The sequence below is a fragment of the Rutidosis leptorrhynchoides genome, chromosome 10 (assembly GCF_046630445.1).
Source record: "Rutidosis leptorrhynchoides isolate AG116_Rl617_1_P2 chromosome 10, CSIRO_AGI_Rlap_v1, whole genome shotgun sequence".
In the NCBI taxonomy this organism is placed as follows: domain Eukaryota; kingdom Viridiplantae; phylum Streptophyta; class Magnoliopsida; order Asterales; family Asteraceae; genus Rutidosis; species Rutidosis leptorrhynchoides.
The window spans coordinates 9,302,402-9,330,116 of NC_092342.1; the positions used below are offsets into that span (position 1 = coordinate 9,302,402).

At 33.7% G+C, this 27,715-nt stretch overlaps 4 protein-coding genes across 4 annotated transcripts; 2 read left to right on the plus strand and 2 right to left on the minus strand.

Moving 5' to 3' along the window:
• Positions 1 to 4,291: 4,291 nt before the first annotated feature.
• Positions 4,292 to 4,753, minus strand: LOC139870013 (uncharacterized). The gene has a single exon (XM_071857867.1). It carries the CDS (start codon positions 4,751 to 4,753, stop codon positions 4,292 to 4,294), a length of 462 nt encoding a protein of 153 aa, XP_071713968.1.
• A 4,642-nt stretch (positions 4,754 to 9,395) lies between these two features.
• Positions 9,396 to 14,637, plus strand: LOC139871882 (protoporphyrinogen oxidase 1, chloroplastic). The gene is made up of 9 exons (XM_071859628.1): positions 9,396 to 9,840; positions 12,245 to 12,430; positions 12,507 to 12,591; positions 12,665 to 12,812; positions 12,901 to 12,981; positions 13,061 to 13,232; positions 13,345 to 13,504; positions 13,597 to 13,700; positions 14,170 to 14,637. Exons 1-9 carry the CDS (start codon positions 9,448 to 9,450, stop codon positions 14,467 to 14,469), a joined length of 1,629 nt encoding a protein of 542 aa, XP_071715729.1. The 5' UTR covers positions 9,396 to 9,447; the 3' UTR covers positions 14,470 to 14,637.
• A 2,381-nt stretch (positions 14,638 to 17,018) lies between these two features.
• On the plus strand, positions 17,019 to 20,679 carry LOC139872747 (protein S-acyltransferase 18). Its single transcript, XM_071860673.1, has 9 exons — positions 17,019 to 17,135; positions 17,473 to 17,586; positions 18,118 to 18,444; positions 18,523 to 18,591; positions 18,686 to 18,757; positions 18,849 to 18,977; positions 19,056 to 19,136; positions 19,338 to 19,487; positions 19,578 to 20,679. Exons 1-9 carry the CDS (start codon positions 17,091 to 17,093, stop codon positions 20,052 to 20,054), a joined length of 1,464 nt encoding a protein of 487 aa, XP_071716774.1. The 5' UTR covers positions 17,019 to 17,090; the 3' UTR covers positions 20,055 to 20,679.
• LOC139872746 (protein translocase subunit SecA, chloroplastic) lies at positions 20,419 to 27,635 on the minus strand. The gene is made up of 19 exons (XM_071860672.1): positions 27,065 to 27,635; positions 26,596 to 26,668; positions 26,071 to 26,277; positions 25,829 to 25,932; positions 25,522 to 25,701; positions 25,226 to 25,444; positions 25,014 to 25,127; positions 24,488 to 24,601; positions 24,235 to 24,402; positions 23,270 to 23,445; positions 23,082 to 23,148; positions 22,481 to 22,627; positions 22,204 to 22,368; positions 22,006 to 22,107; positions 21,658 to 21,909; positions 21,480 to 21,547; positions 21,277 to 21,394; positions 20,917 to 21,156; positions 20,419 to 20,829 (listed from the first exon to the last, which is right to left on the minus strand). The coding sequence occupies exons 1-19, from the start codon at positions 27,509 to 27,511 to the stop codon at positions 20,728 to 20,730; spliced, it is 3,063 nt and encodes a 1,020-aa protein (XP_071716773.1). The 5' UTR covers positions 27,512 to 27,635; the 3' UTR covers positions 20,419 to 20,727.
• Between the last annotated feature and the right edge of the window lie 80 nt (positions 27,636 to 27,715).

Sequence of the window (27,715 nt, forward strand, 5' to 3'; positions counted from 1 at the left end):
TCCCCATCATTTAGCTTCAATTACAAGCCTTAAACACCATAAGAAAACTCTTTCAAGAACATATCAAAATAACCACCCATTTGAAGAAATATACTTCCAACCTTTTGATCTAACTCCACCACTCTTTGATTCCAAGATTTTTTCTTATCTCTTACAGTAACTTTGTCCAAGTAACTTGAGATAGTAACCTTGTTCATAATCTTGTTCGATTCATAATTATATAGCTATCTTATTTTATGTTGTAAAATTTTAACAACAAGAACATAGTTTGAATGATTTCAAACTTGTTTGCAAACTAAATAGATCCTTCTAACTTAACTTTTAAAACACTTCAAGACCTGTAATATATCATAATGATATGCTAACTTAACAAGATATAACTTGGTTTTACAAAAAACACCTTAAAAACTGAATCTACGTCGTCGGAGTGCAACCGGGGGCTGTTTTGGGTTGGATAATTAAAAACCATCTTGAACTTTGAATTGGAAGTTCATGTTCTGGAAAAATGATATTTCTTATGAATATGTTAACACATAAAAATTTCATGGTTTAACTCAAAGTGTAAGTATTTTTAGAAAAATGATCATTAAATGTTGTTTTTATGATGGAAAATGATCACTTTCATAAGTTTTACCAAAGTTTGACCTATAACCTGTGATTTCGAATACAAACTAAGATATTTATAGTTCATATTCTTAAAATTTGACTCGATCCAAGGAAGTGGCAAGTTGAACCAACAAAAACGGAGTTGTAATGAAGAAACTACGACTAAAACAAAATTGGGTATCCGAAGCTAGTTTAGCTACGAAAATATTTGGAGATAAAGTAAATTAATCATATCTTTTCTAATTAATATGATATTTTATATATAATTACTTATGATTTGATTTTATATATTTCAGGACCACCCGTAAACAACACGAGAAGATTAATCATAAGACCTCATGATTGTACGCAACACGTCATTTGACAACACGGTACTTTATGTACGCAACACGTCATTTGACAACATGGTACCATGGGTCGAGATTAATTCTGATCAATACGAATACGATGGGGTCTTTATTTATTTTATTGAGCAACTAATTGTGGACCACTAACATTGGACTGCTAACTACGGATTAAGAAAATATTAAAAGTATTATAAGTATATATATATATATATATATATATATATATATATATATATATATATATATATACATATATATATATGTAACGATTATTTGAAAAGAAAATATGTTGATATATTATATATATATGGTTAGGTTCGTGATATCTATCGGAGACCAAGTCGAGTTAAATACCTTCAAGTCAAAAGTGAGTATATAGTCCCACTTTTAAACTCTAAATATTTCGGGATGAGAATACATGCATTTTATGATTTACGTTATGGACACAAGTGATAAAAAAATATATTCTACGTTGAGTTGTACCACTGCCATACTTCCCTGTAGCTTGGTAACTACTATTTACATGTGGTATTGTAAACGCGAATCCTGTTGATAGATCTATCAGGCCTGACAACCCCAACCGGACTGGACGACCAGTATTCAACGGTTGCACAGTACTTCGTTTCGGTGACTACACTTGGTACAGTGTAGTGAGATTTCATAATAAAGGGAATATGCGACATTGATTAAATGTTAAGTATGGTTATCAAGTGCTCAACCACTTAGAATATTTTTATTAAAACGTTTATGTATATGAAATCTTGTGGTCTATATTTATAACGCTGCTAGCATTAAACCTATATCTCACCAACTTTATGTTGACGTTTAAAGCATGTTTATTCTCAGGTTCTTAGAAGTCTTCCGCTGTTTGAATATATGTTAGAGAAACCATGTGCATGGAGTCATACATGTTTTATTCGAGGAAGCATTGCATTCACAAAATTATCACCGTGTATTTATTTTGACTGCATAGTCAACGGAAGTATTCTTGTAAACTGTTATTTACGGTGATTGTCTACATGTAGAAATCATCAGATGTCGAAAACATTGAATTTTAAATATTCATTTATGGTATATCTTTTCAAAAGAATGCAATGTTTATAAAATGTATCATATAGAGGTCAAATGCCTCGCGATGTAATCATATGTTATTGTATTCGTCCCTATGGATTGGGTCGGGTCGTTTCAATATTGATTTAGATAAAAATATCGTTTTCATTATTTTATTGTTATTATTATTAAAAGTGTCATTAATATTAAAACTATCATTTGTATTAAAAATTATCATTTTTAATATAAATATCATTGTTATTATACAATATCATTATTATTATCATTTTAGTATTATTATTATCATTAAAATTATCATTTTGAATAGAATTATAACTTTTATAAAATATTATTATTTTTAATATTAAAAAGTATCGTTATTATTAAGATTATCACGATTAGAATTATCATTTTTATCATAATTAATATCATCATTAGTAAATATAAATATTGTTATTATTATTAGAATAATAATAATAATTATTATTACAAAATAATACAACTTTTAATTATTATTATTATTATTATCGATATTATTTTAACAAATAAATATGTGTACAAAGATATTTTTACCACACGTAATATAATTACATTAATATTACATACCATTATATTTTTATGATATTAAGAGAACTTTATAAATTTTATTACTTAAGATATATAAAAGTATATTTTTATCATATATAAATTTTTAATATAATTTTTTTTAATAAATGACTTTTATTATTTACTTTAATAAAATCTGATAAATATATTTAAATATATATAAAACGACTATATTTAAGTTATATAATAAACACGTATAAATTTTGGAAATCATTTTGAGCTAAATTGACTTTTGTTGACTTTTGCATGATAATCTCGAGCATTAGGATTGTGATACACTATGACCTGACCTAAATTGTTAGACAGTTATTGACCAATATATAAATATATATAATTAACATAGGTTCGTGAATCTGAAGCCAACCTTGCACTTGTTCAGTGCCGTTATATGCATATTTACTACGAAATACAGTATTGTGAGTTTCATTTGCTCCCTTTTTAAATTCTTTTGCAATATATATCTTTGGGACTGAGAATACATGCGCTTTTATAAATGTTTGACGAAATAGACAGAAGTAATTGAACTACATTCTATGGTTGAATTGTTATACCTGATATCACCCTTGTTGAACTTGGTAGCCTAAGAATTGGTGTTTATTATAATTGCCACCAATTGACGCGAATCCTAAAGATAGATCTATGGGCTTTGACACGCCCCAGTCAGAGAATTTGAACTGCTTTAGTACTTCGATATTTATATGTATGGGGATATTCTAGATGCATTTTGTTAATGTCGGTTACCAGGTGTTCAATCCATATGAATGAATTTTAAACACTTATGAGTGTATGATTATTGAATAAATGAAATCTTGTGGTCTATTAAAATTATGGAAATGATGGATTACGATAAACTAATGAACTCACCAACCTTTTGGTTGACACTTGAAAACATGTTTATTCTCAGGTTTGAAAGAAATCTTCCGCTGTGCATTTGCTCATTTTAAAGATATTACTTGGAGTCATTCATGACATATTTCAAAAGACGTTGCATTCAAGTCCTAGAGTTCAATAAAGAATATTATTAAGTAAATGACAGATTAAGTCATTATAGTTTGGATATATTATGAATTGGTAAGCATACCTGTCAACTTTCGATGTAATGAAAGGTTGTCTTTTAAAAACGAATGCAATGTTTGTAAAATGTATCATATAGAGGTCAAATACCTCGCGATGTAATCATATGTTATTGTATTCGTCCTTATGGATTGGGACGGGTCGCTTCATCGATGTTGGATAAGGGCAAGGAGGAGGATAGTTCCATTGAGCCTGTTGGGCCTGTTGCCAATTCCATGGAGGCTGTAAAGCCCAATTAGGGTTGTTGTATTGAGCGTAACTGCGACCTCTTCCACGTGAGTTTGAGTTTCGACCTCGATAGTTTCCTCGGTTAGATCCACGACCTCGATAGTCATTTCCTCATGATGATTGATTCATAATAGCAACAGGTTTATTAGAGACTGGATTAGCAGTGGTGTTGATTAGGGCCGACTCTGAGGAAGTCGATGATTGAATTGTTTGTTTTTGTTTCCGGGCTTCTTCCAGAAGTAACATCAATCGAGCTTGATAAAACGATGGTAAAGGGGAGATGTGAGCTAATTGAGATCCAATGATATCATAATTATCATTCAAACCAGCGATTAATTGAAGAACCATCTTGGGATCGGATACTTTGTCATCAACGTTAGCTAATTGATCCGCAATTGATTTGAGTTCTTGGCAATAAGCGATACGTTTGGGAAATTATCGAGTTTGATGTTGGTGAATTGCTGATTTAGATATAGAGCTCGTGAACTTTTGTTGTCTTGAAAGAGGTTTTGAATTCGTGACCAGGTTTTGGATGCTGTTGAACCAGATTCGAAAATTGAATTGAGTACTTCAAGTGATACGGTACCATACATCCAATTGAGAACAATTGCATGTAGGTGATTCCAGGTTGCAGGATCTGGAGTGTTTGAGTTTACAGAGACAGTGGAATTAGACGATTGGGCTGGAGTGTTGATATGGTCGATGACATCAAAGGCAGTGCAGGTAATTTTAAATAGTTCTGCCCATGTAGTGTATTGTGATTTGTTGAGTTCTAGTGTAATAGGGATGTGGTTTTTGATGTTTGAAACAGTGAAAGCAGGATGGTATTTGTGATCAGCCATTGAAAAAAAAATTGAAGATGAAGATATAAAGGGTACGGCTACAGAAAGAAGAAGAGGGTGATTATTGGCCGGATACCATGTAAGTTAATGTAATGTTTCGATGATCGTATTGCTTAGCCAATGCCTGTATATATAGATACATACATGTCGAGCATATATGTAATGACCCAGAATTTTTCGACCAAATTATACTTATGAGATTAATATTTACATAAATTAAACCATACCAACATGATAAGCAATCCAAATTATTGAGACTTGTGTTTTTGAAAAGAGTTTTACACAACGTTTGACCGTCCAATATGACCGATGATATCACGAACTATATAACATACGATAATTATACGTTTGTGTATATATATGTATTTATATATATTTAACATGATCTAAGGATGATTTAACATCTCATTGTGTACTAATGACAATGAGTTATAAGTATATTTTGAAACTACTAACTTAAGTTTTCAAAACGATAACTATACGTAACATTCTTTTATATATATATACTTATAATCTATAATGCTTATACATGTATCGTATATATAATGTATTTAATCACTTTTTAAGGACTTAAATACATAAAACAATATAAGTATATTCACAAAAGATAGCTATATTTGAATTCTCGTTCCGTTTCCTCAAGATTTCTATACGTATATCTAGGGTATATGTACCCGTATCATACCCAGCTTCTATACGTATTTACTATTGGTTTATACACATCAAATCAACATCCTAATCAACATTATTACTGCCCTAGATATGAGGTAACTAGGATTTGTCAAGTAGTATGAATTATTAGTAAGAAAACAAAATTAGGAATCCTTTTCTTTCTTTATAAACTAAAAACGTTTTTATAAATGAACACCATTTCTTCACTCCATTTTCTCATACCTACACCCTCATTTCTCTCTCAAAATACTCCTAACTTCATACTTGATCATATCCAAGCATTTTCCCCATCATTTAGCTTCAATTACAAGCCTTAAACACCATAAGAAAACTCTTTCAAGAACATATCAAAATAACCACCCATTTAAAGAAGTTTACTTCCAGCCTTTTGATCTAACTCCACCACTCTTTGATTCCAAGATTATTTCTTATCTTTTGCAGTAACTTTGTCCAAGTAACTTGAGGTAGTAACCTTGCTCATAATCTTATTCAATTCATATTCATATAGCTATCTTATTTTGTGGTATAAAATTTTAACAACAAGAACATAGTTTGAATGATTTCAAACTTGTTCGCAAACTAAATAGATCCTTCTAACTTGACTTTTAAAACACTTCAAGACCTGTAATATATCATAATGATATGCTAACCTAACAAGATATAACTTGGTTTTACAAAGAACATCTTAAAAACTGAATCTACGTCGTCGGAGTGCAACCGGGGGCTGTTTTGGGTTGGATAATTAAAAACCATCTTGAACTTTGAATTGGAAGTTCATGTTCTGGAAAAATGATATTTCTTATGAATATGTTAACACATAAAAATTTCATGGTTTAACTCAAAGTGTAAGTATTTTTAGAAAAATGATCATTAAATGTTGTTTTTATGATGGAAAATGATCACTTTCATAAGTTTCACCAAAGTTTGACCTATAACCTATGATTTTGAATACAAACTAAGGTATTTTCAGTTCATATTCTTAAAATTTGACTCGATCCAAGGAAGTGGCAAGTTGAACCAACAAAAACGGAGTTGTAATGAAGAAACTACGACTAAAACAAGATTGGGTATCCGAAGCTAGTTTAGCTACGAAAATATTTGGAGAAAAAGTAAATTAATCATATCTTTTCTAATTAATATGATATTTTATATATAATTACTTATGATTTGATTTTATATATTTCAGGACCACCCGTAAAGAACACGAGAAGATTAATCATAAGACCTCATGATTGTACGCAACACGTCATTTGACAACACGGTACTTTATGTACGCAACACGTCATTTGACAACATGGTACCATGGGTCGAGATTAATTCTGATCAATACGAATACGATGGAGTCTTTATTTATTTTATTTAATCAACTAATTGTGGACCACTAACATCGGACTGCTAACTACGGACTAAGAAAATAATAAAAGTATTAAAAGTATATATATATATATATATATATATATATATATATATATATATATATATATATATATATATATATATATGTAACGATTACTTAAAAAGAAAATATGTTGATATATTATATATATGGTTAGGTTCGTGATATCTATCGGAGACCAAGTCGAATTAAATACCTTCAAGGCAAAAGTGAGTTTCATTTGCTCCCTTTTTAATTGCTTTTGCAATATATATTTTTGGGCTGAGAATACATGCGCTGCTTTTATAAATGTTTACAAAATAGACACAAGTACTTAAAAATATATTCTACGTTGAGTTGTACCACTGGCATATTTCCCTGTAGCTTGGTAACTACTATTTACATGGGTATTGTAAACGCGAATCCTGTTGATAGATCTATCGGGCCTGACAACCCCAACTGGACTAGACGACCAGTATTCAACGGTTGCATAGTACTTCGTTTTGGTGACTACACTTGGTACGGTGTAGTGAGATTTCATAATAAAGGGAATATGCGACGTTGATTAAATGTTAAGTATGGTTACCAAGTGCTCAACCACTTAGAATGCTTTACATACACTTGCGAGTGTATTATGTTTATGATTATGAAATCTTGTGGTCTATTAACATATTGAAATGATTGTTATGATAAACCTATGAACTCACCAACCTTTTGGTTGACACTTTAAAGCATGTTTATTCTCAGGTACGAATTAAGTCTTCCGCTGTGCATTTGCTCAATATAAGGACATTACTTGGAGCCGATCATCGCAATGGGACCAAATGTTGATGACTTCGTCCAGGTGGATTAGGACGGGTCCTTTCAATATCCTACAATTTTGGAATGGATATGCAGCTTGGCAGTTGAACGAAAGAATGAAAGCATTTCGGGTCATATTTTATTTTGTGTATTTGTTTTATACTTGGTTTTTAATTTAATTTGAACATTTAGCATTTCAGTCTTTCTATAATATTTATTTCATATCTAAAATTTTGTTCAACTTCATGCTTTGCCTAGATTTGTTTCTTATACGCAATTTTTGTCGATTTTTTTTAAGGCAAATATTATTATAACAAAACAAAAAGATACAACAGGAGGGGTGCTAAATGATGCTGTAGCAAAACCCCCCTCGAGCCAACATATTCGCAAGATATACACACATATTACAAAACAGCAAATGCATCAAGTTGCTAAGGTAGCAACAAGGGACATTTGCTAGGAAAGAAAACAACACGAATTGTTTTTCCAATTGTGTCAATCAATGACCCTCGACTTGCACCTCTTCGCGATCCAATCGTAAGTCTTCACTTGAATTTCGCTTAACGCTACCGGAGTATTCTAACATATATTTTCGAAAACTTTTAGATTCCTATTCTTTCAAATGAGATATCCACATATCCACTCAACCGCTTGTCAAATCTTCGCACATAAATCTGACATCCGATGCCTTCACTTCCTACGAAAGAGATTGTAAAAAATAATATATTATTTTTGAAATTTTTATTGTCGAAATTGTAGGTCTTATACTAGTTATAGTACATAACGAGTACAAAAAACCCGCGCTTCGCTGCGGGGTGGGTTTGATCAGTTAACGGTTGATTAATTGAATGTTAAAAAATCGGTTAACGATTAGTTAATTTAACGTTTGAAAAGGAAAGAAAAAGGAAAGTGAAAAAAGGAAGTGAAGAAAATTTGATCGGTTAACGATCCATTAATTCATCGGTTAAAAAAAGGTGGACGGTTGATTAATTAATGTTTAAAAAACGTTAACAGGTGGTTAGTCAAACCTGTGAAAAATAAGAATTGAAAATGGAAGTGAACAAATATAGTTAAAATTAATAATATTAAAGTAAAAAAAATAAAATAAAAAAGGTTATCAAACTACCCTCAAAGTTAAGGGTAATTACACAAATACCATAGTGAATAGTTGCCAAATCTCATGGCTTTTAGTATTATAGTATAGTATAGTATAATATAATATAATAACTGTAAAATTCAGTTACTTTAAAGTCAAATGTTACTAATACTATGTATATACAAATATTTTATGCATTTTAACGGCGTATTGACTTTCGTTAAAAAAATCATATGTTATTCCAGTATAATTTTTTTCAATTTTTTTCACTTCAGCAACAGATTACCTCTCTATACTAATAAGCAAAGTGGATACTCTCTTTCTATTGGTCGGTCACTATTCATCAATAGTAACCGACTACTATTCATCAATTTTTTTTTGTTTTTTTTTCACTTTACTTTTCATTTTTTCTTTTATTTTTTTTTCTCCCTTTCTTACTTTACTTTTCTTTCTATAATATTTACTTTTATTCTTTTATATTATAATATAATATAATATGCTTTGTTCGGACGAAATGGGGGACGAAGGAGGTGGGCGAGACTCTGGGCGGTGGCCTGGGCGGGCTCGTGCCATCAGCGCCCAGGCTGGGCGGACCTGGGCGGCTTCCCTGGGCGAACCGTTGAGAGGCCTAACCGTGTATTGACTTTCGTTAAATCCTATGTTATTCCGGTATAATTTTTTTCTCTTCAGCAACAGATTATAAACAAACACCATTAAATGGATAAGAAATTTCCACCAATACAATAAAAGATGTCATCTCTTACGCACCTTCCTTACCCAAATTACCACCGGAATCTATCTTCATTTCCGGCACCAATTTCCCGACACTCCGTCGTCAATCTCCGTAAGTTTCAGTTCCGATGCTCAATCGCCAATAGAGATTCCGCAACCACACCATCAATTTCCGATAATACTTCAAATTCGCATCAGCCGTTACTTGATTGCGTAATCGTTGGTGGAGGAATTAGCGGACTTTGCATTGCGCAAGCCCTAGCAACGAAACATGAGGGCGTAAGTGATTTGATTGTAACGGAAGCACGTGATAGAGTTGGGGGAAATATATCAACGGTTGAAAAAGATGGTTATCTATGGGAAGAAGGTCCTAATAGCTTTCAACCTTCTGATGCTATGCTTACTATGGTGGTATGTATATATATGCCATTATACTGTTTACTATATTTATTGTGATAATAATCATTATATCATCAATTTACCTTTGTGGACACTAACATAATTATGAGATTATTATGTTAGGGTGCAAACCAAAGTCTCACATCGGTCATGTGACAAAACAAATGTATGTATATAAGTTTAAGGGGAAGTCCCTCTATCATCGATTGGTTTTAGAAAAGGATGGACTCTTGAGCTTATATTGCAGGACATTGTGTTTGGGCTATGTGATCCTTACAACTGGTATCAGAGCTAGGCTATAGCCCCGATGTGGTGGACGGCGCAGTAGGGCCGCACCCCTGAGCGCACGGTGTGACGTGGCGCACCCCTCGGTGTTGTTAGCCATGAGTGGACACAGCTATCGTTCGAGGGGACCCTGACACGATGAGTTGATCCTGGAAGCCTTGTATCGAAATCTCCCTGCCCTCGGTTTCTAGCTTGGTTACTAGCTTAGTTACTAGCTTGGGCCATCTCGGTTTCTTTCACCACCATCTTCTATCATGAAGATCATCTTCTTACACTAGAAGATCAATTGAAGTGAGCGAGACTTCAATCATAGAATCATAGGATTCTTTCATGAGACAACGCCGCCTCACCGATCGATCTAGACACGTCCAATCCCGAACACACATGTCAACGACCATCCTCGTACAGAATTTTCGTCTATCTATGATTTCCTTCACCAACAAAAAAAGGAACTCCAACAGACGCCTTTGTAGACTATTCTTCAAGATACCCTAGTGCGAACGCCATCACCACCTTGAAGTCTACCATCTTTTCAACTTTCCGTTTTCTCGTTGGTACACTAACCTCCTCATAGCGCTATGAATTTCACAAACCCCATCTTCTTATCCCAAGCAAGCTCCCACTGTACGAGTAAGATTTAAATCGCAGCTTCGAGAAGAAACTTTGTTCGTATCACCGGTTACTCACAAATCTCTTTGTCATCGGAGAGTAACAAGTATTCGAAGCCCTAGTGTTACCGGAATTAACACACTAAACTTGAGAACATTGGAGAAACAAGTCGCTCAACCATCTCCACAACCCTACTAGTTATCTAACTCCCACTAGCTCGATAACTTCCGTCGGTAACCAAACTCTCACCGAGTTTTCGACACCCTCAACGATCCTAGAAAGCTCAAGTTCCCGGACTTACAAGATTATCCGCCCCTATCCATCATCTAAAGATTTCTATTGATCACCCTCGAAGAAAATCGCCCCCTTTATTGAAACATCAACCAATAACCGAGCAACAGTCAGATGCGTTCTATCCGACACCCTTCGACATCAATTTCCTTAGTGACAAGGAACTCTAACCCGCCCGCATATTCCATTGACTTGGAATATTCGACCATACACTTGGTCCCCCCGTTTCAAAACCTCCCCTCAAACCCAAGTCCATCTGGGCCTCCCCTTTAACGATAGTGCCTTAACAACTGGTATCTAGAGCTCAGGTTCTAACCCTAGCCGTCAATCATAGCTGTTGCTGTTACAGATCCAGTCGTTGCTGATTTTTTACAGATCAGATTGCAGGTTATTGCAGGTTATTGCTGCTGTTTTTTACAGATCAGATTGCAGATCAGATTGCAGGTGCTAAACCCTAGCCGTCACCAGACTCTGCTGTTACAGATCCAGATCAACCCTAGCCGCCACCAGACTCACCAGACTCTGCTGTTACAGATCTACTGCTACTGTTACAGATCAGATTGCTGTTGTCCTCAGATCCAATATTTTTTTTTTACAATGGCAGAAGAAGGAAGGATCAAAATCGACAAGTTTGATGGGCAAGATTTTGGGTGGTGGAAGATGCAGGTTGAAGATTTGTTATGTCAGAAGGATCTGATCGATGCCTTGAATGAGAATAAACCAGAAGGAATGAAAGACGATGAGTGGACACAGCTATCGTTCGAGGGGACCCTGACACGATGAGGATGAGTTGATCCTGGAAGCCTTGTATCGAAATCTCCCTGAGTAAAACTTGACTTCCAAGCTAACTTAATCTCCAAGCTAATTTGATTTCTTTCCTTTTGTTTAAAGTTTCCATATCTCAACATATTACACCTCCATGAGGCCGCTATAGGTTTTGTTTCCATATATTTGGTTTCATATACACATCCACGAGTTAATCGTTGTTTGAAACCTAAATAACAAATGGACTTGTATATGAAAGCAAAAACTTTGGCCACCTCATGGAGGGGTACAATCATCCAAAGATAATGCAAATACAAGGAGAAACAATACAATATGCATTGTGCTACCAAAATACCAATTATCTTGATTATTATCCTATGCCATTCTATCATCACCTATCATATGATATTGGTAAGTTACTAGTATTAATAAATATAATGATGATGTATAATATATGTATTTTTAGGTGGATTGTGGGTTGAAGGATGAATTAGTGTTGGGTGACCCCACCGCACCTCGGTTTGTACTTTGGGATGGTGATTTGAAGCCGGTACCTTCGAGTCCATCTGATTTTCCTACCTTCGATCTGATGAGCTTATCTGGGAAACTCAGAGCAGGTTTTGGTGCTCTCGGGATCCGTCCTCCACCGCCCGTTAGTACCTAAATCTTTCATTTCTTCTTTCACTTTGTATCACCATTTTATATATACATTCCAACAATGGTTACAGGATCATGAGGAATCCATTGAAGAGTTTGTTCGCCGTAACCTTGGTGATGAAGTTTTTGAACGCTTAATAGAACCATTTTGCTCAGGTAATATGATTTTTTCAGTTACCTCGTCTTTTAACCTGGGTTAAGTTAACCAAGTTGTATCATAATGTTTCAGGTGTGTATGCGGGTGATCCTTCAAAACTAAGTATGAAAGCAGCATTTGGAAAAGTTTGGAAATTGGAGCAAAATGGTGGTAGCATTATTGGTGGTGCATTGAAGGCACTTCAGAAGAAGAATAAGAGCAAAAAGATTCCACGTGATCCGTAATGTTCTTTGGTAGCCTTTTTTATATTTATTTATATTTATATTTTTAATGTTATATTATTGAACATAATGTATGGAAAATGGCAGGAGATTACCAACACCAAAGGGACAAACGGTTGGATCTTTTAGGAAGGGACAAGCAATGTTACCTAATGCCATTTCAAAAGGGTAATTACATTTCATTGCACGTCACGTTAGTTTTGCAACTGTTTTGATTGTATAATAATAGTAATGTGCGTGCTTTTAGGTTGGGTAGCAGAGTGAAATTGTCGTGGAAACTCAAAAGTATCTCCAAATTGGATAACAAAGGATATAGTTTGACATATGAAACACCAAATGGATCTGAGATTGTGCTGACTAAAACTGTTATCATGACTATTCCCTCTTACGTGGCTAGTGACTTGCTGCGTCCTCTTTCGGTATCTAGAAACTCAGATGAATTTTTTAATGATTTTTCAAATAATTATATAATAATGTATATATAGAAGAATTTTTATTTATTTATGGTATAAATACTCCTTTATTATTCAGATGGAAGCAGCAGATGCTTTGTCCCAATTTTATTATCCTCCTGTTGCTGCTGTATCTGTTTCTTATCCAAAAGAGGCAATTCGTTCCGATCGTTTAATTGATGGTCAACTCAAGGGTTTTGGTCAATTGCATCCTCGAAGTCAAGGAGTGGAGACCTTAGGTCACTTTCATCTCAAATCTCTATGTTTTTAAGATTTTGTACTTTATAAAAATGTGATTTTCTTTTTTTATATTTATTTTATGATTCCTTAGGTACTATATACAGTTCGTCTCTTTTCCCTAATCGGGCTCCTCCTGGAAGGGTCCTGCTCCTGAACTACATTGGAGGTGCTACAAATCCTGGTATTATATCAAAAGTAAGCAAACTCTTTAGGGTTTTATATTCTGCAAGTGTCAACATTAACCCATTTACATTCATAACGGGTCCAATGGGTAAACCAAAAAAACTTAAAAAAAGAAATGAATCAGATGGGTAGAGTAGGTTAAGTTGTATAAAAGTTGCCCAAACTCTATTATGTAAGCATAAACATCCCAAGTCATTTCATTCAAAGCATTACAGCGTATATGTTTCTGTTGTCATATTTCACACATAAATTATCTTTTGTAAACCTTCGGCAAAAAAGTATTCCGGGTCAATCTGATTCACCTGTCTTGACATGTATCCAGAAAAGACCCTTCTTTATGATACAACCTGCCTGCCCCACCCATTTTGGCACCTTCGGTGTGGTTTTCATATTTGAGTTTTTATTACCATTATGTGAACAGTTTGTTCTAAATTTGCGGTTGGTGACTGATTTTTTGAATGGAAACTTGTTTTTTTATCAGACTGAAGGTCAACTCGTTGAAGCAGTTGACCGTGACCTACGAAAGATGCTGATAAATCCTAAAGCAGGAGAACCGTTGACTTTAGGGGTCAAAGTGTGGCCTCGAGCAATTCCGCAGTTTCTGATTGGTCATTACGATAATCTAGAACAAGCAAAATGCTCTCTTAGTATGGGGGGATTTCGGGGTCTGTTTCTTGGCGGAAACTACGTATCTGGTGTGGCTTTAGGACGATGTGTGGAAAATGCTTATGAGGTTGCTGCTGATGTAAGCAAATTTTTGTCACAAGGCGTGTACAAGTAATTAGTACTTTTCGGAATATTAGTGCTAATGAGGTTAGTAAGTAATTTTTTGTCACAATAACATTTGTTTTGTAGGTTAAAATCATTTTATTCCAGGCATTGTTAGTTATTTTTGGAGACATTATGTAATTTGAGATGATACTAAATGAGTTGTCTACTATTGATTTTCCGCTTGTATCATGTGATCATTGTTGCCTTGTTGATGGATAATCTTCTTTTTGGGTGAGCCATTCTTGGGTGGGTCTTTCTTTGTAAAAGTTACCCAAAATAGTATAAAGAACGATCATCTATAATGCTAGTGAATAAAAAAAATGTAATTTTTATCCTTTTTTTTTTTTTTTTTTCTTTCTGAAAGTCACTAGATATGATGATGAAATTACATGAAAACGAAGTGGTCTAAGAGATTGTAGACCAAGTACTACTCATATTTAAATTCCGTGTTTCAAATAAAAATTTCTTGAAAAAACCAAGTTTCTTTTCTTAATAAGAGCGAATGAATTCGTGAAAAATAGAGATAAATATAAATAATATTACTTAGATAACATTTATTTATTAAAACTTTATGTGCTCAAAATTCGATTATAAATCAAAATAACTAAACCTTAATGATTATATATAATATATAATTTGAACTATAATGGATCAAACTGAATGATTTTGATTATAAAAAAAACCAACATGTAATTGGTTCTCAGTGCTATTTATTCACGGATTAATTCAATTCGATTAAGCACTATACAATACAAGAGTAAAAAATAATCACCCTCTCAGATAACTCGAACATTTTTTGAGAATCCTTGAAGCTGAAAAAGTAGAGTGATGTCAACATTTTTAGTAAATAAAAAAAGAAGAAAAATAATGTTTGTAGGGAGATCTTGAAAGAAATATCAGAAGAAATTATGAGAAAACTGTGAGAGAAACCTTGAAAGAGTGTAAATAAATTTGTGATACTAAAGTACGCTAAAAAAACATTGTCCCACTCCTTGCTAACAAATCAAACCAAACTTGAATGCTTCTCTCTCTCTCTCTCTCCAAAAAAACATAAAGTCATAAGATTTTAGAAGTTACAACAATAACAGACCCCCATTTAATTAACTAGACCCTAAAGTCTATTGTACAACACAGTTTAACTAGACCCTATTACACAATCATAGCCATTGATCAATTACAACAAACATCGAGTAAAAACGTGTCAATCAATACAAACATTGAATTATCGCTAAAACAACTGTTGAACAAACAAAAACTTGAAACACACCAAAACAGGTTCCACGAAGTCCTAACATCTCCAAACATGACGTTAAACCACAACGAAGATTCAAAGACCAACGACAAAATTCACCGCAAACCTCATTCAAAGCTCGAACCAGGAGTCACCCAGTATACTTACTGTAAACGGTATAATTACAACAAATATAAAAGGAGTTCTGAAAATTCCAATTCACCCCATTTATTCTATATTATACCTTATATCTAAAAGACAAAGCCCAAGTGAATAGTAGCTCAAAAATTTCACAAACCACCCCAACTCTTTTTCTTACTTACATTTTAGCCCAAAATAATATATAATAGCTAACTTTATGGTTTTTACAAACTTAGACAAAGCCCAAGTGAATAGTAGCTCAAAAATTTCACAAACCACCCCAACTCTTTTACTTACTTACATTTTAGCCCAAAATAATATATAATAGCTAACTTTATGGTTTTTACAAACTTATCACAAAGTTTTAACATTTTATACTTTAACCATTAAACTTCTCATTCGTTCTAAATCGACTACATACTTTATATACTACCTAATAGACAAAAAAAATTAATAGTCGCCAGTGGTGCTTTCGTTCTTTCACTTTTTTTTCCCCCTTTTCCACCTTTTTTTTAAAAAAAAAAGCCCTCATAGTTTGTTCAAATATTAAAATCGACCCCCCAAACAGGGAGTAAAGTGTTAAATACTCATTTTCATAAAAAAATTTAAAAAAACTACACCCAAATATTCAACGGGCCATATCTTCTCGCTCGCACCGAGTTAAATTTTTCTGAAACCATCGTTAAACTCGAAACAATTTTAGGAGCACACTGTCACTAACTATACGCAAATCAGACGCTTTTTAAAAAACGCTAAATATTTGAGGTACTTTTCATACACGTCGATTTTGCGTTAAATTTTTAAAAGTCGACAATTCTATAGTGAAACGCGGAGATATACATATATTGTTAATTTAAAATAACATTTAAATCTTTCACGGATTATACCTTTTAGTTCGACTCGAGTTGCGCTTCAACGATATCATCGTTAGCCACAAAATAATTTTACAAACTAAACCCAATATAATACATTGAAAACCGAACTCCGGCGCGAAGCGAGGGTTCTAACACCACTAGTTGACACTAATCTGAACAAATTTAAAAGTCTAAGGGGCCGATATGCATATAACGCATAACTCAAATTGACACACGACCCAAAATTTTCAAAATGAAACAATATTCGACCGTTGAAGTCTGTATATTTTAACCAAATCTATAGATACACAGATACACTTTTTAGAGCTAAGTTATTCAGCTCACATTACGAGTATTTTAAAAGGAGCTAAATTAGCAATTGTAATAATTTTAAGCAATCAATCAATGATGAGACGCCATGGCTGGCAACGGCCACTTCATTCTCTACAGGTTCAATTTCCAGGGTTTCAATTTCTGCTGTAATTTTGTTTTCATTAATTTCGCACGAATGCTTATTCAGATAGGGTTATTAGCTTCTGTAATTATAGTATACATCAATATCGCTTGATTATGATATTAATAAGGGTTTTATTAGCTAACGTAGTTTTGATTTCATCCATTTGCATTGTTACTGACTTGCGGTGTTAATTAGGGTTTGAATCTGTGATGTAATTTTTTTTTTTTTTATAATTTTTGCGTGATTGATTAGGTTTTATTTATTACCGCGATTTTAATATTCATACATTTTATGCAATTATGATGTTAATTTAGGGCTTTGTTGCTACAGATAGTAGGCATGGCTATATACGGTTTCTTAGTTGCTGCTTTCTATACCTTCCTAGGGCTTTTCGTTTATACTCGAACCGTTGTTATCGTTATTACCTCAATCTATTCCTTTACGGTAAGAAAAATTCTTCATTTTGTTGATTTAAGGGTTAAGGCTGCTCAAGGGCCATATACTTTTTATTTTGTCCCGATGTAGTCCATATACCAAAAAAATACTATTATAGGCCATAAACTTTTAAAAAGTGTATCGTTGTAGTCCATAAGGTAGCCGGAGGTCACCTTTTGTTTACATCGATACACTTTTGAAAGTTTATGGCCTACATCGATACACTTTTTGAAAGTATGTGAACTACATTAGTACTTTTTTTTTTGGGTATATGGACTACAACGGGACAAAAAAAATTTATACTTTTTTGAAGATCAACGGTTTAAAATCGATCAACCTTATTTATCAGGTCAATGGACTACATCGATACATTTTTTTAAAGTTTATGGCCTATAATAGTATTTTTTTGGGTATATGGACTACATCGGGACAAAATAGAAAGTATATGGCCCTTGAGTAGCCTTAACCCTTGATTTAACTACTAACTATTAATATTGTTGTATTTATTTATTGAAATGAAAATTTTGTTTTGAGTTTCAGGCACTGGCAGTTATGTTTTTATTTATTAGGTGTACTGCGATTGATCCAACCGACAAAACTAATTCTAAAAGGAAGAAGAAGAGGTCGAAGAGTGATTCAAAGCAGTTAAATTATGGTCTTTTACTAAGTCATATTGTTATGAGGTTTTTCACAAAGATTGAACGCAAGATCCTTAGGAAATTTATAAGGCGAAAATATCTTGATCCTTTGAGTACTACAGCTCAAATGGAGCCTCTGATTCCATTCCCACTTGTTATCAAGGATGATTCGGTTTCACCTGGCCCGTTACAAGACGATATCTCATTTTGTGCCCTGTGTGATTCTCAGGTTCAGTATAATTGACTTGTTGACCATTATTAAGTTCTCTTCAAGTATCTTGAACATGATATATATACTTGTTGACAGGTTAAAAAGCAAAGCAAACATTGCAGGACATGTAATCGGTGTGTTGAAGGGTTTGACCACCATTGCAGGGCAAGTAGATTTTTATACATGTAAAGTATTTTGCTTTCTTTCGTCACGAAATTTTGTGTATCCTGACAATTGTGTTAATGATTTCTTGTTTTAGTGGTTGAACAATTGTGTTGGGAAAAAAAACTACAGGACGTTTATTCTTCTTCTCGTCTCTGTCTTGTTAATGGTTAGTAACTAATTCAGTAATTTGCTACTTTTACCATCTCTTTTTCGGTTGGTACGAGACAAATATTGAGCCAAACTTTTGTATATCGCAGCTTATAATTGAAGGGGGGACTGCAATTGCCATATTTGTTAGGTGCTTTACAGATGCAAAAGGAATTGACATGGACCTTTTAAGAATGCTCCATTTTCAATTTCCAAGAGGACTTCTTTTAGCTATCTGTGTAAGTCGGTTTTTTGAAGGGCATAAAAAAAGATAACTTTTTTTTTTTCATTGCTGATTGGTTGTGATTTCAAAACAGGTTCTGCTGGTTTTACTGACAGCTTATGGTTCAGCAGCTCTAGGACAACTTTTCTTCTTTCATGTCGTCCTCATCCGCAAGGTATTTATTTTATAATACAATAACAATACCTGTTACACTATTCAAACACTAGAAACTGATTATTTGCAACATGAAAACAAAATAATCAGGTAATCAGTTGAACGCTTCTAAAACTTAATTGCCATCCAGGCTTTTTTCTATTTGTTTTTACTATCAGAAATCACACAAAAACTAATTGATAACCTCGGATGATGTTGTTAGGGGATGCGAACTTATGATTATATAATGGCAATGAAGGAAGAAAATCAGTTGCTGGAAGATGATTCAGATATGTCTTCTGATGATGAGAGCATAGATATGGATTCCCCTGAAAAAACAAGATTCACGATATGCAGAGAGAGAATACCAGAGGTATACTATGCATTATTTAGATATTTTGTTTGTGTGTATGACAAAACTATATATATATATAATTAAGGGATTTCACCTTGAAAATTTCAGAACCAGCATATACTTTCTGTAAGAATTGATAAAGAACCACCACCTGTAATAAAGAAGCAAGGTTTTCGTGCAAGTATAAGTCCATGGAAGCTAATAACAATGAGCCGTGAAAAAGCTCAACTAGCTGCTGATAAGGCCAGAGAAAAGTTCATGAGAGAAAAAGTAATAGATGAAGAAGATGATGATCGACTTAAGCCACTACCATTGGAGACAAAAAGTGGGCCATCTTTAATGACAGCAAACATAGATAACAATAAAGGTGTTGGTATTGGTGCGACTCCTCTTGTTGTAAAAGGGATGCTTTCAAGTCCCAGAAGACGATATTCTGTTTCTCCATCAACGAAGCAAAAGTATAAGAGTAATTTTGATCTTAAGTTAACGGAGGTTTCTAGAGAGCTTGAGACGTATATTTCAAGGAAGGTTTTGTGTTCTGTTGTGAAAAATGGTGATAACGAGCCGTCACCCTCTCCAAGATAGTTTGTGCACCTTCTCAGTCTTTGAGAAAGATATGTATCTCAATCTCAATCATTATTATTTTTATTTATTATTTATGCTGAATGTTGATTGTAAACGATTTATTGCACATATTAAAAAGTCTTTAATATTATAAGTTTGACAACTCAATTCAGGTCTTCATCTGAAAAGTAATAAGTTCTCATGTACACTTTCTTATGTATCTCAATTCTGGTCTTCACTAAACCAACAATTTATTTGGTCACCAAAGCCATTTCTGAAAGCAGTTACCTACCATGTACCGAGTTGGCAAGAGTTTCAACTTTCTAGTTGTTTTATGCCGAGCCAACTCTTGCACATTATGTAACAAAGTGACTCAATTTTGCGCTTTATCTAAGTTCATTTGTATCCATTTATAAAAAAGCGGGATACCCAAATCGGCAAAAGTGTGATACTTGGTTGTTATTCAATTAATGAACCTTTGCAAACCAAAAACTTGATTATGTACTGCAACATGAAATGTAGGTAGCCGTAACGCAATTCTACAGTACCTTTATATGACCATTCCTATCTAATTTAGATGACCATGATATACAAAATCATCTGCAGAACTTGATTTATTTAATGATGTACATGAAGAATCTCATTTACTATCAATGTCTGTTTAAGCACTGTGAAATATCTGCGTTACTCCATGTCATACGTTAGCCTCAGAGCTGACAGATGATGGTGGGGGCAGTGACCCATTTCCACCATCCTTGCGGGGTTTGGGCGGATCCTTCACCATCACGGGTTTAAACTGCAAAACAAAAAAAATCAGACAACAATCTTTTTACTTATATCAAGTAATTGAGTAATTTATAACTCTTCTATGGTAGCAACAAACCTGGTATATAGAATAAATAACATTTCTTCTAATCTGTGCCATCATCTCAATAAATAGATTGTAGCCTTCAAGCTTGTATTCAATAAGTGGATCGCGTTGTGCGTATCCGCGTAAACCTACTGCTTGCTGCACAAATTTAAGTGCTTGCAAGTGTTCTTTCCATAACCGATCTATGTTGCTTAATATCAAAAACCTTTCCGCTTCTTTCATCAACCCCGGAGCTTCTTTATCCACAATCTCCTATAAATCAACACTAAATTAACTACCAGAAGTCTGATTCTCGTTTTCTTTTATTAATAGTAATAAAAAATATTGACTACAAAACATAATATGAAGATATATGATGGATATAAAACTCACTCTTTTCTTTAAGTATGCTTCACGTCCACATACACGAAGATAATTCCTCAAATCTTCATAAGTCGAGCATTTGCTCATCAGTAAATCTGGAGTCAAATCATTCAACAGATAGCAATACCTGCAGTAAACCGAGTTCGATTAATCTTTATTCTTTACATTTAACACAAAGATGTAAATAACCATATATTGAAACTTGAACTTACTGCTGGAGCTTAGCAATAAGCTTTTCAAAATCCCAGTTTTCCTTGGGAGCATCAGAACCAATATTTGCCTGTAAATAATTCAAAAAATAAATGAATATTAAAAATTTATCCATCATTTATCATTTATTTGTATTAATTTAATTTAATAGGGAAATTTGAAGTATTATGATATTAAAACCTCTAATATGTCATCCATTGTGAGTTCAGAATACTCAATAAGCAGAGATTGAAGATCTTCAGATTCTAAAGCTCTTCTTCTCTCAGTATAAACACGGTCTCTTTGACTGTTTAAAACCTCGTCATATTCAAATAATTGCTTTCGAATATCAAAAAAGTAATTCTCTACTTTTCGTTGAGCTTCGTCCAGTGCTTTTGTCAACATTTTTGATTCGATTGGTAGGTCCTCAACTCTAAAAGCTCTCATCATACCCTAATAGTTTTAACGTTAACTAACTTTCAACGTAACCATATATTATTATTATATCATAACATCAAAAAAAAAAATAATAATAGAGTAAGCTTATACCTGAATTCGATCACCCCCAAATATGCGAAAGATATTATCTTCAAGACTAAGAAAGAAACGGGTACTTCCAGGATCTCCCTGCCTTCCACTTCGTCCACGCAGCTGTATATATTTCAACATTCAAATATTATCTTTTATTATTACATACAATTGCAATAGTTGTACATTTTTGCAACCTATGTGCATATCAAGTTGTACCTGATTATCGATTCGTCGTGATTCATGGCGTTCAGTCCCAACGACATGAAGTCCTCCAGCTGCTACAACCTTCTTTTTCTCTTCTTCAGTAAAAGTTTTATATTCTTTTGCGATTTGGAGGAAAGAGTGGCGCAATTTTGCAATTACTTCGTCTTGAGTGGGACCCTATAAATGCTAACACAACATTAGTTGTTGTTCTATGAAATATATAGTAAAGTAAAGTTCCATTAAGTGATTGATAAGATAATATATTTCATCGTCTATTAACAAGGTTTACCTTTTCACAAGCATAAGAAAGACGCTCTTCTGCTTCCAGCTCAGGTAAAGATCTCCGGCCCCATGAGCTGGCAGCCAACTGTACAGCTTCCTCAACCACCATGGAAGTTTCTTGTGATAGTGAACATGGGAACAAACTTTCACTTACCTGCAACAAATCGAAATGAAATAGATGAAATCACTTATTGGTAATAAGTTTATCCAAACTAATCGGTTACTGTATCTTACAGGGCCGGTCGGGAGTGTTGGGTAATGGGTCAAATCATGTTCAAGTTGAAATGGGTCATTTTTCATAGGGGTAAAATGGGTTGACCCACAAAAACTTCTTTATATTTGTAATATTCATTCATATAAAGTTGATGTGTAAAATGTAAAGGTAAAAACTGGATTAATATAACAATGACATCTTCGAATAAAATAATTTAGAAGGTTGTAACTACTTGTATGCATTAGTAATAGCTATGTGTGTCATTCAATCCATTTGACCCATTCCCTTTTTAGCTCAAAACTTCGATTGACCCGTTTGAGATAAAGCATAACCCACGTCTACCCATTAATAAAAAATTTGGTCAATATAGTATCTGATACCCAGACAAACAAACCTTCCATGTCTTTTTTGGGGGAGCTTTCTTCACGGAAACAAAAACTCCCTCAGCTGGCTTAACAACACTGCATAATTTATATTTATATAATTAAAGTGTTGTTATATAGTGAATTGCAACGTAGTGAACTAGTGATACATAAAACATGTACTCAAAAACCAGATTGTTGATTAAAAATACCATAATACCTTGGCATGAGTAACTCACGTAGCTTCAACCTAGCCATAAATTCTGCATTGCCACCAAGAATTATATCGGTTCCTCGACCTGCCATATTAGTAGCTATAGTAACTGCACCAAGCCGACCACTTTGTGCCACAATTTCTGCTTCTCGCTCCACATTTTCTGGTTTTGCATTTAATACCTTCACACAAATAAATATTGTTCAGACATTAGTGTATTTTTTTTAGGAGAAAATGATTGATGGTGATTTTGTTGGCAAACTGTGTAAAGAGGTTTGCGGTAATCATCTTTGGTTTCTGTTTGGGTGGAATCATCTTTGGTTTCGTTCATAAAAAGAAACCAACTTTCAAAATTCTGATAAAAACCACAACCTTAAAAAAAAATTAGTTTAAGGTAATTTGACCTAGTTACTCAACTTGTGAGTGGCTTTGACCATGTTAACTTTTTTTTTTTTCTGACATGGCAACTAAAAACCGATAACTCAAAAGTTTACCCTGAGTGGATTTTTTTTTTAATGTTTAGGCCTCTTCATGAGTACATATAGAGTCTGTTGCCCAAAACCATGGTTGCAAACGGCGGTTGTGGCGGTTTGATGACTAGCCCGTCTCGTTTTGCCCAAAAACGTCTAATTATTAGTCAGTCCACGCTAAAAAGTCAGGTCAAAGTGAGTCAAAAGTCGACTTTTTGTCTGACCAGGTGCTAGTATAAAATGGAAATACCAAGCCCATAAGAATTTATAAAAAACATTAAAGAAAACATATATATTATTTAAAAAAACACCACATCATCTTATATGTAAATCATTTTTTAAAAAAAAATATTTATGTTTGAAATATTTATATTTAAAAGTCAACGTTGGTCAACGTCAGTCTAGACCACTCCACTCGCGTTCTTTTTCAACCTTGCCCAAAACATAAATCAAAACAAAGTACATTTAAACTAATTGGGACTAAATACAACGAATTATCACCTCATGAGGGATTCCAGTTTCACGAAGTTGTTTAGACAATAAATCACTTTGTTCAACGCTAGTCGTGCCAACAAGCACTGGGCGCCCGGTTTTATTCATTCTAGAAATTTCTACAACAACTGCCTGCCATTTTCCTGTTGTTGCCCTAAACACCACGTCTGAGTCATCCTGCGGTTACCCATTTTGATCCTTTTCAAAACTTATTCATACATAAATGAAAGAGAGCAAGTGGAATATTTCAAAAATTCTAAACCTTTCGTATCATAGCCTTGTTTGTCGGGACAATTGTAACTTTGAGCTTGTATATACTCTCAAACTCTGAACTCTCAGTTGCTGCTGTACCAGTCATACCACAAAGCTTTGGAAACTGAGAAAGGTTAAAAGTGAAAACTTGTGAGTTTAAGAAAGGTAAATCAATCTAACTACTTCTATAAATGGGTCGAAAAGGTCAATAAAGGATTGCTATCAATAGCAACGGGTCAAACGGGTAGAAAGTCACACAAAGTGCATTATTAGTGCAACAGTGGATAAAACCACTTAACTCAATGAATTCGAAAGCTACAATTATTGTTTTAGTTAACTGTTAATGTAATATTTATAAGGAAACTTCACAGAATGATAAAGAAAAAAACTTTTTGGTCCGCCCAACGTCTCCATTTTGATACTGTAAAAAATTGCATGTTTCAGGCCAAAACAAATTTATGTGTTACCCAATCGCCCATATTGCCGCCTTCTACAATAAGTTCCAACCCGTTAAAGATGACAAAGATGCTTAGAACCTGGAGAAAGAAGTTCTGATAACTAATTGAGGCCAGAGTCACAGTCTCATTTTGAACGGGTAAGTTTTCTTTTGCTTCAACTGCCTGGTGGAGCCCATCACTCCATCGCCTCCCCTGTAATGTAACGCCATAAAAAAATATAATACTTTTCACATGAAATTGAAACGTTTACATTTTTTTGACAAAAATTCTAAGTTGCAAAACTGAATTACCTGCATAACACGACCACTAAACTCGTCAACTATGAGAACCTCTTTGGCACGAATTATATAGTTCACATCTCTAAGAAAAAGCTCTTTAGCTTTTATTGCATTAATGAGAAACGAAGCCCATTGTTCTCGGGGATCATATAGATCTTTTACTTCAAGAATTTCTTCAGCATCTGCATATCCTTGTTCAGTAAGTAAAACATTCTTCTGCTTCTCATCAACCTGCAAAATATACCATGATAAGAATTATATAAAATAAAAAAAGGAATATTTTTTTAACCATATTCCTATTTCATTACCGTGTAATGAATATCTCGTTCAAAAGCAGCAGCAATTTTAGCAGCTTTATAGTATTGTTCACTTGGTTTCTCAGCAGGACCTGATATGATAAGAGGAGTTCTTGCTTCATCGATCAGTATTGAATCAACCTCATCGATGACACAGTAATTGAAACCCCTTATTACAAGCTCCTCAACGCTCTGTAGGCCAAAAACATGTATATGTGAAAATGGATAATCTAAGAGAATATATATATATATATATATATATATATATATATATATATATATATAATACTGAAGTCTGCATAGCATAAAAATTACTTTCCATGGCAAGATTGTCTCTCAGGTAATCAAAACCAAGCTCACTATTGGTGACATATGTGATATCACATAAGTAATTCTGCCTCCTCTCTTCACTGGTCATATTTTCTGCCCAAATAACTCATTGTCACATATAATAGGTAAAGCACAATAAAGTTTTATTGGCCCATCTTATTTTACACTTATGCAAACCATTAAGATAGCAATATTAATTTAAAAAAAAAGTTGACAAAAAGTAAGGCATACGCTGGATTAGCCCAACTGTGAGTCCAAGAAAGCGAGCAACTTGACCAACCCATTCACAATCTCTCCTTGCAAGGTAATCATTAACGGTAACAATGTGAACTCCTTTACCACTTAATGCATTTAAATAAGCTGGTAAGATAGCCACAAGTGTTTTTCCTTCTCCAGTCCTCATTTCAGCTATTTCCCCTTTATGAAGCACCATGCCACCTACATGACCAAAAGTGAAATTTAACAACTTAAAGTCATCTACTTTTATAGCCCAAATCAGCCATTAAAATTGACCTACTTTTATAGCCCAAATGAGCCATTATATATTACAGTAGATATATAACATGTATAATAGCAAGTTTATGTTTTAGGTGTACACAATTACATTACATTTAATCTTCAATTCAGAACAAGGTATACTGATTAGTGTCATTTTTTTGATTTCAAATTTGATGATGAGGCAATCTCAATATTGAACAACATATGATTTTTTTTTCTTGGGAACATGAACGAAGTATGATGATTAGTGTATTCTACCTATTAGTTGAACATCAAAAGGACGAAGACCTAAAACCCTCTTTGAAGCCTCTCTCACTATAGCAAACGCCTCCTGCAAGACACATATAAACTAGTTATTAATTTCACTTGGATATGGAAAACTATTATCAAAACCTATACTATCCACATATGTATCTATATCTGTGCATTGTACATACATACATTGTGTTGGTAATAAACTGTGCTTACTGGTTTAATACAGTCCAAACATCTCATAATCCTACGTTAATGGCATATTTCCTAATCCTACACTAATCATTTTCACATATGACATATCAATATATATATATTTAACCATTTAAATGCATTACTATATCAGTGATAAGCAGTGGTTACATGTATAATATAGAGCCCATAATATCTCCTAATATGATATGATGATAATCACATATACACAATATCTTGCTATATTATTATACTCATTAGATAAGTGATCAGATACGCTTACAGGTAGAATAGAGTCCAAAGAGTCTGGCGATTGTCGAGCTCGTTGCTTCAATACACTTGTTCGATCTCTCAATTCAGAATCCGAGAGTGAAATCAGCTCCGATTCAAGCGAATTAATAAGTGCAACAGTTGCTGCATATTGCTGTCTAGTAGACTCTCCGGTATCTGCACCACTTTTGAAAATTCCGCCGAGTAAACCTCCTAACGACGCTGCCGGAGCAGCCGCTATCATTTTCCGGTCTCGTTGAACGTAATTATTACTATGATAGTACCTGTGTTTGTTACTGCAACTACAATTTGTGCATTCTCGTAATAGTGTAAGTTTTCTAGTGAAATTAGGGTTTAGGAGATGGTGTATATTGGGGAAATTGGAAGGATGAAATGAATAAGAAGATGATGATGATGATGATGTGAAGTTGTTGCTGTGTGATGTTGATGTGAGTGCCATGGAATTGAAGTAATTATTATTAGGATTGATGATGATTTATTGTTATGTGATTCTGAGTTTGTGTGCCATGAAAGAAATGGGGAAGAAGAAGACGACGAGTGATTGGGGGAGAAAATAAACAAGTTTAACAGATTTTTGGATAAGGTGTTTCATAGCAGCAAAATAACAAGAAAAATATAACAACTTTATGATGATTTATTTATT